Raw genomic sequence first — 18114 nt, forward strand, 5'->3', positions numbered from 1 at the left:
GCGAGTGCTTTGACGTTAAATGCCCAACCCAACCAAAGATACAAGGTGAAGCAATCTGGTGGATGCGCAGTGCCAACCAATCAGAAGTGGCCCAAACCTACCGAATTGACCAATCAGAAAATTTGCCCCAACCTTGAAACAATTTGCCCCCAAAATGTTTCACCTTGTATCTTTACACCATGCGCCAACCGGTCAAGCTGCAGAGGGCGCATTCGTCACCGCGTGCTTGTTGGGGCCGTTCATAGGTTTCTCTCTGCCAATTTGTATGATTTGCAGCCAATCCTAGTGCTTGAGGACCATGTGACGCGAGTGGAAACGTACCATTGATCGCGCGCGCGCGAGTTATTCGCGCCGATTTGCGGGTGTCAATGTGCGCGTCTGACAGGAAGATCGGCTGGCGTTGCCTCGCGAAAACAAGACTCTGCCGATGATGCCGGCGTGACAGTTGCGGGCGATACGTGCGCATACGGGTCGAGCATACACGGCGGGATACGCCGCGAAAATGTCGCGGGTAGGTTGGCCGGGGGCTGCCGGTTAGGTTAACTGCGTTGCTCTGGCTTCACGTGTATCAAACCCTTTCGTTTCCGCAGGACATCAGATCCTACTTCGCGCCGATCGCGTCTACGCAGAGGAAGAAATGCGAGCCCGTCGCCCCGAAGCCTCAGAAGCGGCGTGTCATTTCGTCGGACGAGGATGAAGAGAGGCCGAGGTCGTCCACGAAGCGTACCAAGGTGCCACCTCGCGTCTTCGCTACGTATTTAGTGGATTTATTTTATTTCTCACACTCCTTTGCAGTTCCTTTACATTTCCTTTGAATTCCTTGGCATTCACTTCGTTGTTTGCAATATGCCAATTTGACTAATTAATCGCGCAGGTCGTGCGAAAGACGAAAAAAGCTTCCATCCTGTCCGATTCTGATGACGACATCGTGGTATATGACAAGAAAGACAACAGACAACCTGAAGCGAGTAAGAAGAATGAGAGCGAGAAGCCACTCGCAGCAATATCGGCCGATGAATTTTTTGGCAAGAAGCCAATAACGAGAGTAGACGACACAAAAGTCGACCAAAAATTGCAGAAAGTGGTAAATATCGCGTAGCGAGTGTACATGGAGAAATGAAGAAATGTTCTACGGCTTTCTGGAATTCATTCTGGAATTTCTAGGAGTCCAAGTTTCACGACGACGACGATTTCGATGCGGTGCTTGAACAGTTGGACACGTTTGAGGATACCAGAACGCCGGATAAAATGAAAGATAAAAGCGGTGCTAAAAATGGAGGTACTCCTAAGAAATCTGGAGTTGCGGCTAAGACAGGTATGCCTATTGCCACTTCATTAAAAGTTCAGCTAAATATTGTTATATAAATTTGACATAATGGAAAATTTACAGAGGCGAGCTCTAATAAGAGAAAATACGACGCTTGTTCGAAAGAGGCCATTAACAAAACGAGTAAACTGAACCCCGAGGAGATGAAGATTTTGCCCAGTAAAAATAGTATAAATTCAAAGGATATTAAAAGTTCTCCGAAACAGAAATTACAATCCGAGAGGAAAGGCGGTTTTAACATAGACTTAAGTATAAGCGATAAGCGCGACGATAAGATTTCTAAGCAATTGAATTCCGATAACTTGAGGCATAATTTGACGTCTACCTCTGCGTCGGAGGAGGACAAAGGTACAGGGAAATCACCAAGTAGGAAGAAAGCCAAAACGGATTTATTCGATGAAAGGATAGAAAAGAAGAAGCAGCGTGCTATATTGTACGAAAAATACCTTCAGAGAGGCGGCGCTAAAAATCCTGGCTCAAAAGAGATACCTACGGTAAGAACGAAAGAATGTGAATCGCCGGCAGTTGATTAACGATAAAAAGAATTGCTAGACGACCTTAGGCTGGCGGATGGTGTATTTATTTAAATCCGACGTTTCGACCGTACGGGTTGTCCTTCTCAAGGAATTCAACAGTCTACAAGTTTTATCAAAGGACATTGCAACTCAAAAGTATGTCGACTACAAAACAAAATCAACGCAATCAATACGTACATAGTGAAATTCTTTTCGAAAACTTACAATATTACGTCATCATTAAACCATCTGCCGGCCTAAAGTAATCTACAGTAAGAACTTTGTTAAACAATAATGTTGGAAATTCTGGAAGATGATGTAGAGGTGAATGTAGAGACTGTTGTTTGACAAGATTTTCAATCGACTCTTGTCTTTCAGGGTGCCGAGAATTGCTTAGCTGGAGTAACTTTCTTGAGTACTGGTGTTTTCGATTCTTTAGAAAGAAATGAAGTTGAGGAATTAATACAGAAATATGGTGGCCGAACCGTGAACAGTGTGTCAAGCAAAGTAAATTATGTTATAGTAGGAGATGTAGCTGGCCCAGCTAAATTGGCAAAAGTACATTTTTTTTAGATGGCTATGTGGCACATACCTTTTGTTTTTGGTTGACACGAAATAAGCTTTCAGGCTAGCAGTTTAGGCATCAAGCAAATATCTGAGGATGGCCTTCTAGAAATGATTCGCACGAGACCGGAAGGTAAAGCTGTAAATGTCAAGCCGACAAAGACGAAACCAAGCGTGAAAAATGTATTGAATAAATCTGAGAGCGATAAATCGTCATCGTCGAACGAAGTAAAAGCATTAAGTTCAGCTAAAAAGATAAAAACGCCACCATCTTCACCGGTGGAAACATTATTGCCAAACATTAGTACAGAAAAGGTAAATTTAGATATCAATTTGACGCGTCTGCACATGTGCAAAAAAATGGTGTAAAATAAATTAAAACTTAAATCACGGCTTTCTCTCTATTATTCTACTAGACAACTACGAGCATTGGGTCAGAACCGTTAGTTGAGAAGTATAGACCTAAAACTATGAAGCAGATCATAGGTCAACAGGGGGACAAGAGCTGTGCACACAACTTATACGTATGGCTACGTGATTGGCATAAAAGTCGTCAGGATCCCAAATTCAAAGACGGTAGTACATCAGCCTTTATCGTCGTTCTTTTATCAAATCGTACTAAGGATAAAATGAGGATATTAATCTGATGAATTTCCTTTTTGCTTCAAAGCCGGCAGACAAACTCACGGACAAAATTTCAAAGCTGCCTTGCTGTCCGGACCACCAGGCGTTGGTAAAACAACAACTGTGCAAGTTGTCTGTAAAGAATTGGGATACGATCTTGTGGAGTTCAATGCTTCTGACACGAGAAACAAAGCACTTTTGAAAGAATCGGTCTCGGGGTTGTTGTCCAACACCACAATGAAAGATTATGTCACAGGTGGCTATTTAATATAAAATCTTGAAATAATTATACATTATCTCATTCAATATATGTTATAGGTTCCAAGAAAAAAATTACGACCAAGCACGTACTGTTGATGGACGAAGTCGACGGTATGGCTGGCAATGAAGATCGCGGTGGCTTACAGGAATTAGTTAGTTTGATAAAACACACAGAAGTGCCGATTATCTGTATATGTAATGACCGATTTAATACGAAGGTGAAAACAATTTCCACGCACAGCTACGATCTGAAATATCCGAAGCTCAGAGTGGAACAGATCAGGGTATAATTCATAGAATCTGGCTCGAATAACGATTCTTATGTCTCATGTGATATAACTCGATCTTGTTCCTCGTAGAGTTTTATGAAGTCCCTGTGCTTTAAAGAGAACATCAAGATCTCGACGGAGGACCTCGATCGTCTAATTGAATCGACGAATTACGATATTCGACAAGTGGTAAATCATCTGGAATTTCTTGGCAGCCAAATCCCTCACGTGGAGACGTCTGACAAGAAACATTCGAACAAGGACTTCAAGCTCGGCCCATTCGACGTCACAAAAATGGCGTTCAATGCGGAAGAGCAAAAACGTATGAGTTTGAACGATAAAATCGGCTTATATTTCAACGATTACAATATAGCGCCCCTTTTCATACAAGAAAATTATCCGGGAGTCAGATTGTCTCAAGTGTCACCGTGAGTATTTAATTATATTTTTTTATACTTGATAAGGACCAGTATTACTGGTCGAAACGTTGTATTTTCTAAACGAAATATATTGAGCCAGTTAATTGTCGACGTTATCCTTATTATTTGTTATTTAATTATACTTTGTACGAGGAGTCAAGTGTTAATGAATTGCGTTACATTCGCAGTTACCAGAGGCTAGAAAGAATCGCCCGTGCGGCTGATAGTATATCTCGAGGAGACCTCGTCGAGAAAGTGATGAGAAGCGGTATGATGTGGAGCCTACTTCCGATGCATGCTTGTTTCTCGTTCGTTTTACCAGCTAGCGAAATGTCGGGATGCTCTGATCCGTTGATACGATTTCCGAGCTGGTTCGGGCGAAATTCCAAGGCAACGAGATTTAACCGGTACTAACTGCAGAACACTAAATTTTATCATAAGCTGCTTTCCTTTTACACTCAAGTGATACTGAGTCACTCAGTTATGCGAGTATTTTATACTCATTGTCAGATATGACGTCATTAATGTGAGTCTATTAAACTCATTAAAGCACACGGTCTTGATCGTGTGCAAAAACTCAGTTAAATCTGGTTGAATCTCACTTCTCAAGAATCAAAAGGAACATGCATTCAACTGAGTTATGACGTCACAAGTGAGATTTATCTGAGTTTTCATGTAAAAGGAAAGCAACTATTATGTGATTGTACCGACATTCACTAGTAGCATTTTGTTTTCTATATGTTACCTCTAGATTAATGCAAGAGCTGTCGACGCATACACGATTAGCCACGGGTGCAAACAAGGACGCCTTGAACATGGATTATCTGGCTCATATTCGAAACGCCATCGTAAAACCTCTGATAGACGACGGCGCGGATGGTATAGAAGCAGCAATCAATGTTATGGGAAAGTATTATATGACCAGGTTCGTGTTCTGTTTACATTGGATACATTGAAAAGTACGGGGAAACATATGCTGATGTTTAATATCTCCTTAGGGAAGACTTGGATTCAGCAATAGAAATCTCTCAGTGGCCAGGACTTTGCGACATTACAACTAATCTTGATAGTAAAGTATGGGCAATATTAATAAATCACTTAATAATCATTGTGGTAGCTTTGTATTACAAAGGTTTTAATTAAATTAATGTTGCTGTCAGGTAAAGGCAGCATTTACACGAGCGTATCAAAAGAATCCTCCTATGTTGCCATACGCAATCAACAGTACTGCTACAGCGAAGAAAAAAACTGTACAAGACAATGATTTCGTAGAAGAAGATGATGATGAAGAAGAAACTAATGATATTGAATCTGATAAGATGATCAAGGTAACGTTAAAAATTATTTTCGTGATTCCATTATAAAATACACAAATTTTTCGAAAAAATATGATCATGTAATATATTTTAGGCAAAAAAACCTACCGCTGCTAGTACTAGTAAAGCTTCTGCATCGACGAAGAAAGGCGAGCCAACTAAGAAACGCGGAAGAGGACGCGGCAAAGCAAAATAGGAGACAATATTAAAAGGTGGAATGCAGTTTATTTAGAAAAACTTGAAACAAAATTAATCATGAACGTTTGTTCATTGCTCGATATTTATTGCGTCAAAATGGAATGTTTGGTGTTCGTTTCAAAATATATTTCCTATTCTCTTTTTTTATTAGTGGGGAGTATATTATTCCGAAAGTCAATAGATCTAATTTACAAGCTCCCCTCTCGTCTGTACGCATTCTAAAAAGAAAACAAGTAATTAGAATTCTATATCTCAGTTATTATAGAAACATCTGAAATATTATATATACATAACATATAAAAATATGAATTAAACTGCATGAAGTATTTTATATACATATTTGTGACGTACGTTTTTTACTAGGCTTCCATCCAATGTATTCATTAGTTTTCTTGTTTTCTTCGGTCAACCAATCTGTCAAGGGCTTAAAGTATTCCAAAAGTCCAGCCGCGTCCATTTGCCTCTGACCCGAGATTTTCTCCATCGCGTCGGGCCATGGTTTCGAAGAGCCCAGCTCCAACATAGATCTAACACAAATGCGATCAATGTCTCTATGCTCGAATTGCGTTCTTATAATGCTGTCGTGTATCAAACCTACTTCAATAGATTTCCAGCATCTTTATTATTGTAAATATCACACTGACTCAACAGCTTGGCATCTGGATTATTCGGATCGTATTCCTTCGCCTTAGTACACAGTGCCTTGTGGAACTGGAATTGTATTACGAAGCTCACATAGTATCTTATATACTCAACGTCCGCGATTATGTGATACTTCGAGCCAGGATCGAAGTCTTCTTCCGATCTATCCACGGGAGGTTCGATTCCCTGATACTCTTCAGCGAGCGACCACCTTAAAGAGTAAAACATTTGAACTTGCTTCAAACATCTCTATAATTTAATTTCTTGAAAATTTAGCCTACTAAACCGAAATTAATTTGAGAAAGAATATTGCTCAGAAAACACAATTATACGAGGATAGATTTTCGTCGTTCAGAACTGACCAGTTGCAGTTGTAATTGTCGGATGTGACTTTTCCCTGGAATACATTCCAACGCCATCGATCCATCATATAAGCGAACGGCAGGAAGACGATTTTGTCGAGACTCTTCGCGTAGAGGTGATTGAGAAGCGCTTCCTGGTCCGTCGAGTCGTCTTTCAGTAGACCGATCTTCTTCAGATGACTAGGAGTGGACGCGCTGAGAGAGATAACGTCACCGACCGCCTCGTGGAAACCTGGATTCGCGCCTTCCTTGAAAACTGTAGGCTGGTTCTTGTACTGTAGATAATACTCGACGTGGCCCATCTCGTGGTGTGCCGTCAGCAGGTCTTCCATGTTAATGCGCGTGCATTGCTTGATTCTGAAGTCCTGGCCGTCGTAGAAGTCCCACGCGCTCGCGTGACAGATCATTTCTACGCCTTCCTGCTTCGTCAGAATCGATTTTTCCCAGAACACGTCCGGCATGGCAGACAAATTGATCGACGTGAAGAAGTTCTCGGCGAGGCGGAACATGCTCGTCGCATTGTAACCTGCTCAGAAAGTTACAAAGTATTACAACAGGCATACAGACGTAGAAAATGAGCTGGAAATAAAGTGGTCCAAACGAAAGTTTCTCGAAAGATTCAGACATAAACCTGCCTTGTTCGACTAGAGCGGCGGTAACGTCCGGCAGTTGTTTGCCCGGGAACGGCACGGTGAAGTCCGCGATATTCGACCAAGTCTGTGCCCAGGTGTTGCCCAATAGATGCGCCGGGATTGGACCGTCTTCGGTGACAATGTCCGCGCCATACTTCTTCCTGAGCTCGCGCCGTACGTAGGCATGCAATTGCAAATACAGCGGCTTCAACTGTTGCCATTGGTTCTCTGTACAGATTTTGCCATTTTATCAGTGCCTCGTCACATGCGAATTCATCAGATGCTGCGGATGACCTTACCGATTTGCTCGGGGAAATCATCGGCCTCGTAGTCCTTCATCCAATATGCTGCATAGTCGGAGAAGTTATTAAGTCTTGCCGCAGTGTTGGCTAGCTCGACGTACTTGGGGTACAGAGACTTGACTTTCTCTCCCGATGCTTTCCTCCACTCCACCCAGATGTGCTTCAACTCCTCAGGATCGCGACTACGCATCAGCGTCTCCGTGATCTCCGGCTCGAGCGCGAGATCGCATTTGCTCTTGTTTTTGTAATCGCAGATCTTTGCAGTACTATAGATGTTCTCCATCTGACTGACTGTCGTCTCGAACTCTTTGTAACTCTGCAATCATATATCGCTCGGTAGCGATCTAACGTCTGTTCGCAATTTTGGTCAATTGACGCTTGTCTAGATATCCTAATCCTTAAAGCGAATTTTCGAGGGAACAAACAGGACTTAAAACTAGCACTTCAGTTCCTCGGATTCCGATTTATGTTTTTCGCTAATTTTTTTCGCGGAAAATTTACGGCTAAAATGATTAATATAAATCTCTTTTGTATTCTCACGTCTTCAGGAAGAGCGGCGATACCGAGTACACCGAGTTTCTTGAACTGCCTCTTGATAGACTCATCTTCCAAGTCTCTCCAAGGGAAGGCATTCACTTCTTGAGCAATCTGCTTGGAGACGCGCGCTGCCGCCGTAGATACACTCAGCTTTTCCGCCAGGTTCTCATCCGTCAGATTCGACGCGTAATTCCATCCGGCGATGCTCTGTTTGTTACTCCACTCTGCGTATTGCGCGTCGATACGTTTCAGGAGTTCTTGGGCATTTTTCAGGAGATTTTCGGCAGTTTGTGAACTTTTGCTGAGGTCCACTGCATCCTCCGTCGTTGGCTTGGCTGCCACCAGAGTTACAACTGCTGCTACCAAGATTCTGAAAGCAATTACATTTTATTACAATAATAATCTTATTAATAATTGCTATAAAAAAGTAGAAGAATCTCTAATTACATTTTTAAATTAAGACCAATTAGAGAATTATTATAAACGGGGTGAGATGTTTCAACTTAGTATATTAACAATTAAGTTGAATAATCCAACACGACTGGCTACAGGAAACTTCATTTATTAATACAAACGTTCCGGCCATAGGTTTTGGCGATTTTCAAGTGAATTCTACAACTTCTAGTTGGCGTATGGCATGTGGTCAAATGCCATTAGGCCCACTGGAGTTCGGAGTGTCGCTACAGAGACATTGTATATCTCTAGAAACGTGTGATTACAGTATGGGCGCAGAAGTCTCTTTTCTAGAATTCACTTGAAAAATTATCGGACGTCTGCTCGTTGATTGCTTCACATCAGTGATACGAAATGTCTGATAAAACAGTTTTTGTGATATTTTTACCATAATATTTTCGCTTATCGCCATGTCATCCTACCGAGATGTTCCAAATCTTACTTGAAAGAAGATAAAAAACCTCGTGTTGACAAATCAATCGATTTTAAGAACAATTAAATTTTCTGTTTTAATCGCGTTTCTTTTCCGAGTCGAATTGAAAATATCGAGAAACTTGGATTGGTGTTTGAAATACAACATGTTAAATGACATCGCGAGGTCAAACAACAATTTGAAAGTCTCGTCCAGGCGTGAAGCGCACTCGTCCAGCGTATTAACTCGTTAGAGCATGAATGTCGTCGACGTATATCCGGATATATTTAACGTAAATGCCTGCCACACGGGACCTCGGATATGTAATACGACTATATCGGAAGTGGATAATCGCCCTCATCTGGCGAAATGATTAAACGACATTAAATAAATATTCTGAGAACGGGCAATTTAACAGAAATTTATTCTGCATTGCAGATAGAAATTATTTTCTGTTATAATTTGTACAGTTAACGCAAGGAAATATAACGATATACGATCTATGTTGCTGCTACAATCACTGATTTTTCTGAAATTATCGTCAAATAATCGTTGTAACATCGCGTAACTGCTCCTCCGCATTTCGTTGAGACATCCATTTCGGAGTTACAACTAATCGTCGAGTTTAAAGTGTGAAGAGTACACGTTATGTTAATGAATTTAACGGGATACTTACAGGCGCAGCATATCGACCCGCCGATCTTTTACGGCTTTACGAAACAATTCGATCTTATGGTCTTAGCGAGGGATTTCACGAATGTTCTCCGGAGCTGCGATTCGTAACCGCCTCCCAATCGTCGACTGACCTCCGTGAGCGAGACACGTTATCTTTTATGCAGCTTCCCCACTTCGCCGACAACATCTGATGGAGGCTCCTGCGTTTACTCCGATAAATTCGGATACGATCCTGTTGTTCGGCTCGTCCTGTCGTTTGCTGGCGTGTCGTGTTGTTATAAATTTACATTTTAACTCGATCGGTCGTGTCCTACTATTTTTATGCTCTTCAGTCTATTGTTTTATCTACTTTTTTTATCGTTGTGAATATGAATATCAACGCTATCAAGTAGATTACTTCAGTATTATTTGACATATTTTTTCAAATGCAAAAGAGGAAATGTCTTGCCGTTAGATCTGTCTAAATATTATTTCGTATTTAACTTTTTTGGTATTAATAATTATTACATTATATTACATTATTTGTTGCAAGGATTTTCTCTATTTGAAAATTAATCGGAGCGTAAAGCAGGACACTTTGCTCACCAGGATAATCCCTTGGACTTTGCACAACATCGCAACAAAATTGCCTTGCATTATATCGTTACATTCATAGCGTAATCTCTTCGAGATATACAACATAAGTTCCGGACCGATAAGTTCTGATCAGCATGCGGCAATGAAAAACGCGACGAGCCTTGGGAAAAACGTATTGTGACAGAGCTGGTCACTTTCGTATTTTGCATTGTTTATTGTTATGAGCTCAAATTGATGGTGACATTAATAATGTCCAATAGCAAAGCGTACATGTTATGTTTTTACCTGACCAGTTTTACAATCTGGACTCGTGGGAAAGAGCGTCCTCGCTATCGTCCTCCGATTCTTTTCGCTTCACTTTTTTAAACCGAGGTCACGTTCTGGACTCGATATCGATCCAAGGGCTAACCATTGCAATCACAGAATAAAAGATTGCACAAAATTTCAGAGGAAGTTACGTGCCTTATGTACTCTAGGTCCCACAGCTCTCATCAATCTAGAAAAAAAGAACGTAATTAAAAAAAATTTTCAGCAAATATTAAAAACTTTGTAAAATCTTTATGGTATCTTTTTTTGTCCGGAGATTTAAATCTTTCAATAGAAATAATATACCTTTTTGAAAATCACTTTTAGAGTTTGGCTTTACTAAAAGGACTCTTTGAATTTTATTTATTTACACATATATTCATTGAAATTTATATTTTCTAAATATATTATAATATATTAAGTATTTCAAATAAATATAAACAAATTTACAAAAGAAGTGAGAGGAAGTTGTTTGCTTTTATATTAAAGAATGAAATCACAGAATAACATCAAACGAAACTAAGAAACGACATTTACAAATAGGTTTGTTTAAATGGAAAAATACTGTCGCGCATTAATGGAAAGATACATATTTTTGATAGAAACGTAAAACATCTGGTTCGGAATGAGTATCCGCGTCGACGGTTCTCGCATTCTCATTCATGCATTCGCGATTAAAAAAAAAAAATTAATTGAAGCACCAGGCAACGCAGCGGAAGAGTGTCCATACAATATTGGTGGTGCCGGGGACCCAATGTCAAGAATGTCGTAACATAAATTAACTGTAGATGTCAATTTGAATGTTTGTTCAGGTTGCAGGCGTAAATTATCGTATTCTCTTTTTCGTCCGAGCGCAGATAAGATCGTGGAAAATTTTTATCCGGCGCCTATAAAAATACGAAATGCTAAAAAAGCGAGTCATCTAACAAGAATCTCGCTAGTTGTGGGCCCATAAAATGCTAGCTAAGAGAATTATAGAGAAACGATATGCTTATTGAGGAAGCTTACGCTACCATGTATGCAAATGAAATTCATGTTGTCCAAAGTTCTTGATACTAATTATATGTACATGAGATATTAGAAAATTAGATACCAATATAACCAGGTATTAAAAAATGAATTTGTGCGTCTGCATTCGCAATCTTACGACTTAAATTCAGTTGTAGGATAAAATGTTTTACTCAGAGCTTGACTTTTTTCATCAAAGATACAAGATAAATTTTCAATGGATTCAGTAAAGAGATACCGATACAAGTTACATTTCCTGAATTCCTTCGATTTAGATATAGATACAATTGATGCACTGAATTATTTTTCCGGCGAAAGCTACTGGTACAGCTAGTAGCTGTAACTATATTTGTAACTATATCTTTTAAAAAAAGATACCAAGCTCTGGTTCTACGTCGTTGTGCTGTTTCCAATGTTTTTGCTCTCTCCTTCACTGAACTGTCGCGTTAATAAATTTGTTTCATGTCAAGGCTGTACCAGATTTCACAAAAGTTCGAGATATAAGATTTGTAGGACATCACAGCATGACATTTTCTACAACGGTTCAATGATCCAGCACTAGATAATACGTTCGATAATCTAATTCTTAAGATCCGAAAGAGAAATCGGAAGGATAAAACGGCTAAGTGTACGGTATGTGCACTATGATGAATCTTACTTATTTATAACAAGAAACAGAATGGAATATTCAATAACAATCTGTTATCAAAAATAATTAAGATTAATTCATTGAAATTTGCCACTAAATTATTGCCATTGTTACGAGAGTAAGGGTGCACACGGGGAGCTTGCTATTGCGCTGCCAACGCAAACGCTACCAAAGACCGTTCGTGAAAGAAATAACGCGATAGCGAGCTCTGGCAACGGCTGAACAGCATAATATAAATTACTTTCGTCTAATATATAATGATCTTAAGTAATACACAAGCAGGTAGATTAGATTACTCAACCAATCTTTCCTAATACTTCTTTGTAAAGAGGAAAGTAAACCAAGTAAAACCAATGAATGTCCCTTATGTCAAATTAGAAATACGAACTGTTCTTTCACGATTATTTTCTTACAGCCTTATCTGGTAAGTTTTACGAGTTCTCTATTGAGTGAATTAAATTGAACGCCGATTAAATAAGAAAGAGAGAGGGAGAGAGAACGAGAGAGAAAGAATCGTCGAGATTTATTCTTAGCTCTATTCCCTCCCGTTTTACTTTTCCTCGCCGTAACAATGAATTATTATATGAGACGCACATATGTAACGTTACATTATATGCACGATTAAATTAAATTGCCAATTGGCAATTTGTCCAAATACCTGAGGGCACAGTCACGGCCAGGTAGGCGGTGAGATGACTGTGATGTTTCAAATGCTTTATCAATTACGGGGAAAGAATGCGACAGAACCCAAAAAATCTAGGAGTTTGCAACACGAACGAGTAGCAACGAATGCCTCCGTTTCTTTCACGATGAATTCTTTGACTACTTTGTCTTCCGAGGAGTACGCGTTAATATCGTCTCGCGTTAATATCCTGATTTGGCCATGGGTGGGTATTTTCAGGAGCGCCGCGAGGCGTCGGGGATTTCCAACGTATGCCAAAAGCATCTTCAGCAACGAGAATGACCACGAGCAGCCAAAGCCAAAGAAGAAGAAGAAAACGATGAAACGACTAAAAAGATGAAGACTTTACGTGCACTGTACTATTCGCATACATACAATGAATTTAAATGCAATATACAATAATTTAATACCGAAATACTTATTTTCTAAACACAAGAGAGTTGTAAAGAGAATCAGAGATGTTGAGAAATGAATAAAATGGAAAACGTAAACTCTTTTATAAAACATGTCAATGTTTTACAAATCATATCCATGTGATATTTATGGTAAATTCTTTTTTCACACGTTAGTTTTGAGAACGTGTATAACAAAATTTAAGACATTTCAATATCACTTTTAATTAATAATATAACTAATGAATTTTTAATACAATGTTAATTTTGTATTGTTTTCAAGAATCTTTTCCCACATGAGCAATTAAAAATATCTGCTCCCAACACAGTGATGAGAGTTTGATTGCAACGAAAAGAACTCTTGCGTTAGGTTTTAAATACTTTGAAAAGATCGAACTCTCCCAACTATGCAAACTTGTTTGCTCTCTGTAATATTCAGTTAAAAATCTGTTGCAACACTCAAAATAGACTAGATCTGTTGATGAGCTGCGGCAGACGAAAGGCAGATAACTGCAGCGACGGTGTCGGCAACCCGCGTTAATGTCCAGATTAGGAGATGCTGGCCGTTCCGTGGGGATTTCCAAGAGAACGCGTACAAGAGGAAGATGAAGACGAGGGAAGAAAGAAGAAGAAGAAGAAGGGAGAGGAGAACGACAATGACGGCGATGACGAGGAGCGATGCGTCGTGGCGCGCGAACGGCGTCGCCGCCGTTCTCACCCAAAGGCGTCTCTCGTGGTCGTCCGGGCTTCCTGGTCCGTATACCACCACTCGCGTGCCCATCGGCATAAGGCGTGGGCAGCATCGCTGGCCAGCCCTCGAGGCGTCTCGCGTGCCCATCTTCGGTAGCGTCGCGTATCGCGCCGCGGACGTTATATCTGGCGTCGCGACGCCCTCGAGCCTCAGCCGCTCCTCAGCCGCCCGTCGATTCACAACTCACCCTCACGGTTAGTAACAGACCCGCGAGACGTTCCTCTCTGTTTGCTCGGTCCCTTGGAAGTTCACGAAGTGCCGGCAAGAGATTCCTAAAAAGGGAAATCGTGTCAGTGTGTAAATCAAAGGGTTCGATCTAAGGGCGAGTTCAATTCTGCAATACAATCGAAATTAGGAAAAACAAATTGGATTGATCTTAAAGTGAAGTAAAACATTGACGGAACATCGTTGTGTTATTGTATTACACAGTAGAAAAGTTTATACAAAAAGAATTCTGTACGTTATATTAAAAAAATAATATGTAGTAACCAATTATCTAAGCGTTGTGTAGTATTAGTTAACATAAATTGTTTTCTTGATAAAATAATTTTATTATAATTAATTATTTAATTACAATAAAACTGAAAAATAACGTTATTCCAATCAATGCTTTAATTATTTTGTAATAAGAATAAGTTGAGATCCTTGAAAAAATATAAAAAATTAAAACATTATTTTATTTTATGTTAAAGAGAAATTATTATTCTATTGAAATTATTCATTTTCACGGAAAGTTTGTATTTCTAAAAACTAAAGTACAGTTAATTTAAGAAGTGAATCAGCTACTTCTAAACGAGATATAATTAGACATTGCTTATATTTTCTATAGGTGTCGAACGAAAATAAATATGATTATGTAAAACTGTGAACAGATACGATTGAATAAAAAAACTGGAATAATATGAAATATCTCATTCTGGATAATCATAAAAACCAATTAACACAAATTGACATACGCATTTCTAATTGAAAAAAAATTCTTTTTACAGAAAAAATAAAACAGCAGCAAAATGTGCGATGACGAAGTAGCAGCCCTCGTCGTAGACAATGGCTCCGGCATGTGCAAGGCCGGTTTCGCCGGAGACGACGCTCCCCGCGCCGTCTTCCCCTCGATCGTCGGTCGACCTCGCCATCAGGGAGTGATGGTCGGTATGGGTCAGAAGGACAGCTACGTGGGTGACGAGGCCCAGAGCAAAAGAGGTATCCTGACTCTGAAATACCCGATCGAGCACGGTATCATCACCAATTGGGATGACATGGAGAAGATCTGGCATCACACCTTCTACAACGAATTGCGTGTCGCTCCGGAGGAACACCCTGTCCTTCTTACCGAAGCGCCCCTCAACCCGAAAGCTAACCGTGAAAAGATGACGCAGATCATGTTCGAAACCTTCAACAGCCCGGCCATGTACGTCGCCATCCAGGCCGTCCTTTCCCTGTACGCTTCCGGTCGTACCACCGGTATCGTCCTGGACTCCGGTGACGGTGTCTCCCACACTGTACCCATCTACGAGGGCTACGCCCTTCCTCATGCCATCCTCCGTCTGGACTTGGCCGGTCGCGATCTTACCGACTATCTCATGAAGATCCTCACCGAGAGAGGCTACAGCTTCACCACCACGGCTGAGCGAGAAATCGTTCGCGACATCAAGGAGAAACTCTGCTACGTCGCCCTGGACTTCGAGCAGGAAATGGCCACCGCCGCCGCCAGCACCTCTCTCGAGAAGAGCTACGAGTTGCCTGATGGTCAAGTCATCACCATCGGTAACGAGAGGTTCCGTACACCCGAGGCCCTCTTCCAGCCTTCCTTCTTGGGTATGGAATCTTGCGGTATCCACGAGACCGTCTATAACTCCATCATGAAGTGCGACGTCGATATCCGTAAGGATCTCTACGCCAACAACGTTCTCTCCGGTGGTACCACCATGTACCCCGGTATCGCCGATCGTATGCAGAAGGAAATCACCGCACTCGCGCCCTCGACCATCAAGATCAAGATCATCGCTCCCCCCGAGAGGAAATACTCCGTATGGATCGGTGGTTCCATCTTGGCTTCTCTGTCCACCTTCCAACAGATGTGGATCTCCAAACAGGAATACGACGAGTCTGGCCCTGGCATTGTCCACCGCAAATGCTTCTAAGCGAGTCATTGCACGATCGTCACAACAGCGTAATTTTCGAAAAAACATCATCGTACCTCGGGAAGAAGACACAAATTGCATGCAGTTCTGGCCCGAGCAATCAAGCTGCTATGAGAAAACATCGTCACAGCATCATCATCGACTTTCAGTCCTCATTGGATCTCATCGAATCATTGTCGCAGTCTCTCTCGTCGTTGCGCAAACAACGACGGCCTGGCTGATCATTCTTGTCGTCGCAGCTTTCTATAAAACTGCGTTCGACAGATCATTGCTCACTTAATGTCATCATCACGGCCGAGGAAGCGGTCGGCGAGATTGTCTCTCGTCACAGAGCCTCTCTCGTGGTAGCCTGGACGTTGTCGAACGTTGGAAAGGATCTTCGGACACATGGATAGATGCTACCAAGTGCATCTTTCGAACCACGAAAGGGACATTCTGGACATAAGGACATGCAGGGACCTCGACAGATTACGCTTGGCAATGAGTTTCGAGACTACTTCGAGAAGGCTGCGCTCTATTAACTGTCACGCGAGCGTTCTCACCACCGTTTGAGAAATCGATCCTCTCTTAATACGTATTACATATTAATTATGTCTAGTCTGCTAACCAAAGCAACTAAGCATCTACCGATGTACTTCTATATTTTAATTTATTTTGTAAATATTATACATTATGTTACTATATATTGTTATACAATGTCAAAGTCAATTCAAATACACATTATATCACACTACTCTCGTTTCTATTATATCAACATTTACATTACCTCATGTAAACTTTATATAGTCTGGCTTATTTTTGCGGCACCCTTTTGGCGTAGCGTTGTCTTTTTGTCCTTTCCTTAAACTTCTTCCTCTTTTTACATTTTTCTTTTTATCTGCAAAATATGTCACTATAATAGTACAAATTCTTTACTGATCGCATAAGAGCATATTCATATCGAATAAGAAAATGGATATAAACAAGACACTTTTATTTCATCAAGAGTATATACGTTTATCCTTATTTTTTCAATGAATTAAACGTTAAGAGAAAAGAGAAATTTGTTTATGCACTTCACGAACAGTCTCAAGTATTAAGTAACAATCGCTATAGCAGATGAATTTGCAGCTGGGCTGCTAATAAAGTTATGTTAGTTTTCTCACATCGTTCTCGCATCCAAATTTGTCTTCGATCGCGGCGAAGTAGTAGCCTGCGTTATTTTAAAATAACTGTTATCGTTACGTGTATACGTAGTTGCGATGAGTAACCTTGGTCTAATACAAGATCGCCTTAATCGAATTTATCATTTTTAAATTATTCCTCTCTCTTTCTTCCTCGACAAAATTTTAATGATGAGAATTTTCATGTATCGCTTTCAGCTGACAGGCTTGCTAATCATCGCAATTACTTGCCCGAAGAAGATAAACAAACAAATGAATCTGTTTGCGACTACAAGTTATTATCTCTTTTTTCGTTAGCTATCGTCTCTAGAAGCCTCTCGTAGGTGTTTTCGAACGCTCCATTGATATTTAGGGACGAGAATCTTTGCAAGATAAAAGCTCTCGCGAAGAAGTTTATTTCGGTCGCATCGCATAATCTCAAAATACTTCTGCTAACTTGTAATATCCATTGGAACATGATTCTTGCTTCTATCAGAGCTTTCTCGATCTTTTCTGTTTCGTACTCGTCGATGTACGATATTTATTTTGACGAAAGAACGACAATTCTGCCATCATTTCATATGATTACAGGCTATGACTATGAATTTTATGTTGAATTTACTAATGGACACCTTTATTTATGATCGAAGAATAAGTATGTAAATTCTGAATAATAATTCTTCTATGTGGAATTTATACAATATACGATATTAAAAGTATGTGTTTTAAAAAGAAGACGACAAAGATCAGGATATATATATATATATATATATATATATATATTATGTGAGTTTATCAAATATTCTACGAAATCTTTTATAAAATAAAGCCTGTCCAAATCAAGCATTCAAAAATATTTTTATATTTTTCAGATACTTTATTTAGAGAGAGACAGAAACAGAGACACAGAGAGAGAGAGAGAGAGAGAGAGAGAGAGAGAGCGAGAGAGAGAGAGAGAG

General features: G+C 40.2%; 3 protein-coding genes across 6 annotated transcripts; 2 read left to right on the top strand and 1 right to left on the bottom strand.

Annotated features, from left to right (window-relative positions):
• The first annotated feature begins 301 nt into the window (after positions 1-301).
• LOC105565737 (replication factor C subunit 1) lies at positions 302-5641 on the top strand. Of its 3 annotated transcripts, none has more exons than XR_001009213.1 (16): positions 302-511; positions 591-731; positions 875-1084; positions 1165-1315; positions 1391-1821; positions 2221-2400; positions 2470-2721; positions 2823-2985; positions 3077-3286; positions 3349-3575; positions 3651-3988; positions 4168-4386; positions 4731-4904; positions 4978-5048; positions 5140-5307; positions 5390-5473. XR_001009213.1 is itself a non-coding variant. In XM_012019168.1 (16 exons), exons 1-16 carry the CDS (start codon positions 503-505, stop codon positions 5489-5491), a joined length of 3048 nt encoding a protein of 1015 aa, XP_011874558.1. In that variant the 5' UTR covers positions 302-502; the 3' UTR covers positions 5492-5641. The 3 variants fall into 3 exon arrangements, 2 of the variants coding, with proteins under 2 accessions (XP_011874558.1, XP_011874559.1); XM_012019168.1 differs by having other exon boundaries at positions 2823-2982; positions 4978-5053; positions 5390-5641; XM_012019169.1 differs by lacking the exon at positions 5390-5473 and having other exon boundaries at positions 5140-5308.
• Positions 5501-12860, bottom strand: LOC105565736 (angiotensin-converting enzyme-like). The gene is made up of 10 exons (XM_012019167.1): positions 12706-12860; positions 10370-10580; positions 9510-9818; positions 7972-8338; positions 7429-7747; positions 7133-7357; positions 6498-7023; positions 6092-6346; positions 5845-6020; positions 5501-5711 (listed from the first exon to the last, which is right to left on the bottom strand). The coding sequence occupies exons 3-10, from the start codon at positions 9518-9520 to the stop codon at positions 5677-5679; spliced, it is 1914 nt and encodes a 637-aa protein (XP_011874557.1). The 5' UTR covers positions 9521-9818; positions 10370-10580; positions 12706-12860; the 3' UTR covers positions 5501-5676.
• Positions 12861-13994: 1134 nt separating this feature from the next.
• LOC105565738 (actin-5, muscle-specific) lies at positions 13995-16746 on the top strand. 2 transcript variants are annotated; one of them, XM_012019170.1, is made up of 2 exons: positions 13995-14066; positions 14862-16746. In XM_012019170.1, the coding sequence occupies exon 2, from the start codon at positions 14883-14885 to the stop codon at positions 16011-16013; it is 1131 nt and encodes a 376-aa protein (XP_011874560.1). In that variant the 5' UTR covers positions 13995-14066; positions 14862-14882; the 3' UTR covers positions 16014-16746. The 2 variants fall into 2 exon arrangements, with proteins under 2 accessions (XP_011874560.1, XP_011874561.1); XM_012019171.1 differs by lacking the exon at positions 13995-14066 and adding an exon at positions 14113-14194.
• The last annotated feature ends 1368 nt before the right edge of the window (positions 16747-18114 follow it).

This window comes from Vollenhovia emeryi, unplaced genomic scaffold (assembly GCF_000949405.1).
Source record: "Vollenhovia emeryi isolate VEMERY1.0 unplaced genomic scaffold, V.emery_V1.0 DF939149.1, whole genome shotgun sequence".
NCBI classification, from domain to species: Eukaryota; Metazoa; Arthropoda; class Insecta; order Hymenoptera; family Formicidae; genus Vollenhovia; species Vollenhovia emeryi.